The following is a 2,791-nucleotide window of genomic DNA, read 5'->3' on the forward strand; positions in this document are numbered from 1 at the left end:
ATACTGACAAAATTAAATCAAAAGTTTGGGGTTCGTAACATTTTTTTTTTTAAAGAAATGAATAGTTTAAATCAGCAAAGACATTAAACTTATCAAAGGTGACAGTTAAGACAACATTTTTTTTCAAATAAATGCTCTTTTAAACTTTCTATTCTTCAATTAATTCTGAAAAGACGTATACACAATAAATACTGTAAAATGTTTCCAAAAATAATAGTGTACTTTATATGGAATAACAAAATTTATCAACATTAATACAGTAATATTGCATTATTATTGTTATTATTAGTATTAATAGTATTAACATAAGTGGTAGGATGAAAAATGAAATAAATATTAAAACATTTTTTAAATGTAAAAAATTTTTACATTTCTTTAATTCAGCAATATACATGATGTTTATTTAGGCAAATCATTTGCTTGTCGTTTCTGAAATCTGATGGTATAGATTCTGGAGAATACCCCTTCAACTCATGCAGATCACGCAAACCTGCAGGCGGCACTGGAGCAGGCCGAGGAGTTGTGCTCACAGGTGAACGAGGGCGTGAGAGAGAAGGAAAACTCTGACCGGCTGGAATGGATCCAGAACCATGTGCTGTGTGATGGAGTCATTGAGGTGAGATCACTGCAGGAGAGCTGCTGTTGACCTTCCTGTGCTACATAATGACCTCTAAGTATAAAACAACAGCTTTTATTATGTGATATGGTATCTATGAAAATGTTTTGTGTAATATTCTCATTTTAGCACCTCGTTTTTAACTCTCTGACGAACTGCCTGGGCCCTCGAAAACTGCTGCACAGCGGCAAACTACATAAGACCAAGAGCAGCAAGGAGCTTTGGGCCTTCCTGTTTAACGACTTCCTGCTCCTCACCTACACCTCCAAACAGTTCTCATCTGGGCCTGACAAACTCTTCAATCCCAACTCAAATGCACAGTACAAGATGTATAAAACGGTAAAGCAACATGACTGGTGTCCATCTGGAGCTTGTTCTGTTAAACTCTCTGTAAAATGTCCCTATCTGACACTCTGTCTCTCTTATTCTAGCCAGTGTTTCTGAATGAGGTCTTGGTAAAAATGCCCTCTGACCCTTCCAGTGATGATCCAGTTTTTCACATCTCACACATTGATCGTGTTTACACTCTTAAGGCTGACACCATTAATGAGAGGTACACCTACTATACTAACATTCAAGCTAAAATGCTCAGATAAAGGCCTAAAGCTGCAATCATACACGCACATGATCCACTGAACTTAAAGTAAAATAAAGGCTATAAATCATTCAGTTTAGAGTATAAAGCAAAAATACTCATTTATTACAGTGAGTATCTGTTGTACAACAGTATTGATCATTTTCTTGTTAAATTAGGACTACATGGGTACAGAAGATCAAGGCAGCATCTGACCACTTCATAGAGACTGGGAAGCTGAAAAGAGAGAAAGCATACCAAGGTTGGGATTTATTGATGACTATTAAGAGTCAAAGTCAATGTGATTGAATGTAGCTTTATTGATAAAAGCCTGTGTATGGTGTTTAGCTCGCTCGCAGAAGAACAGTGGAATCGGGCGACTGTTAGTAACGGTCCTGGAGGCGACAGAGTTGAAGCCCTGCAAACCAAACGGTTAGAAAAACTACACACAAACAATCTGGGCTCTATTCACACAAACACAGAGTCCCTTCATTAATCATTGACCTCAGGGGTTATTATAGTTTTAATTTGTAAGTTTTTTTAAAACTAATTTAAGTTTGTATTTTTCATTCTTTAATCATTATTTTTTTGTGTTTTCTAGTTTCAGTTTTTGTAGTTTTAGTTTTGTTATTTTAACAGGGATTATTTTCAAATGTTTAAAAATGGTGCTACATTTCACAGCACAATCTTTTTATCTAGTGGCGTTTTCATTTTTTTATGCAGATTAGTTGTAAAGGTTTCAAGTTTTAGAATATACCGTGTATTAAAAAAATTAAAATATCTATAGTATGTTTTATTTTAATAAGTTTTGAAGTCAAATGTATTGCAGTTTGTTACAACCGAATGAGATTTATATCAAACTGAGTATTTTCATTATTTTAAGCATAGACCTCACTAAACCTTAATATTTCTTAGAAATAAGACATGTAAATTTACATTACATTTACATTTAGTCATTTAGCAGACACTTTTATCCAATGCGACTTACAAATGAGGACAATGGAAGCAATCAAATCAACAAAAGAGCAATGATATGCAAGTGCTATAACAGTTAGCTTAACGCAGTAAAGGTTTTTTTAATAAATAAAAAGAAAACAGATAGAATACAAAAAGATTAGAGAAGCTAGTGTTATTATTATTATTATTTTTTTAAGAAAACAAACAGTAAGTAAAGAATAGAGAATGCAAAAAGAATAGTAAGAATAGAGTGCAAATCTAAAAGGGACAAGTTTTTTTTTTTAAAGAATAGAATTAGAATAGAGTGCTAGAGTTAGTCAAATAAAGATGGAAGAGATGTGTTTTTAGCCGATTCTTGAAGATGGCTAAGGACTCAGCTGCTCAGATTGATTTGGGCAGGTCATTCCACCAGGAGGGAACATTTAATGTAAAAGTCAGAGAAGGTGATTTTGTGCCTCTTTGGGATGGCACAACAAAGTGACGTTCACTTGCAGAATGCAAGCGTCTAGAGGGCACATAAATCTGAAGCAATGAATTTAGGTAAAGGGGCGCAGAGCCAGTGGTGGTTTTGTAGGCAAACATTAATGCCTTGAATTTTATACGAGCAGCTACTGGTAGCCAGTGCAAATTGATGAACAGAGGTG

At 34.5% G+C, this 2,791-nt stretch overlaps 1 protein-coding gene across 1 annotated transcript in view; it reads left to right on the plus strand.

Moving 5' to 3' along the window:
• The window catches only part of LOC107683978 (intersectin-2-like), a 42,817-nt gene that overhangs the window by 36,994 nt on the left and 3,032 nt on the right, over positions 1–2,791 (plus strand). The window contains exons 29-33 of the mRNA XM_016480083.1: positions 449–616; positions 746–955; positions 1,048–1,169; positions 1,370–1,452; positions 1,539–1,622. Of these exons, the coding sequence (XP_016335569.1) occupies positions 449–616; positions 746–955; positions 1,048–1,169; positions 1,370–1,452; positions 1,539–1,622 (667 nt within the window). The remainder of the gene's footprint in view (positions 1–448; positions 617–745; positions 956–1,047; positions 1,170–1,369; positions 1,453–1,538; positions 1,623–2,791) is intronic.

This window comes from Sinocyclocheilus anshuiensis, unplaced genomic scaffold (assembly GCF_001515605.1).
Source record: "Sinocyclocheilus anshuiensis isolate Anshui unplaced genomic scaffold, SAMN03320099.WGS_v1.1 scaffold637, whole genome shotgun sequence".
Classification (NCBI taxonomy): domain Eukaryota; kingdom Metazoa; phylum Chordata; class Actinopteri; order Cypriniformes; family Cyprinidae; genus Sinocyclocheilus; species Sinocyclocheilus anshuiensis.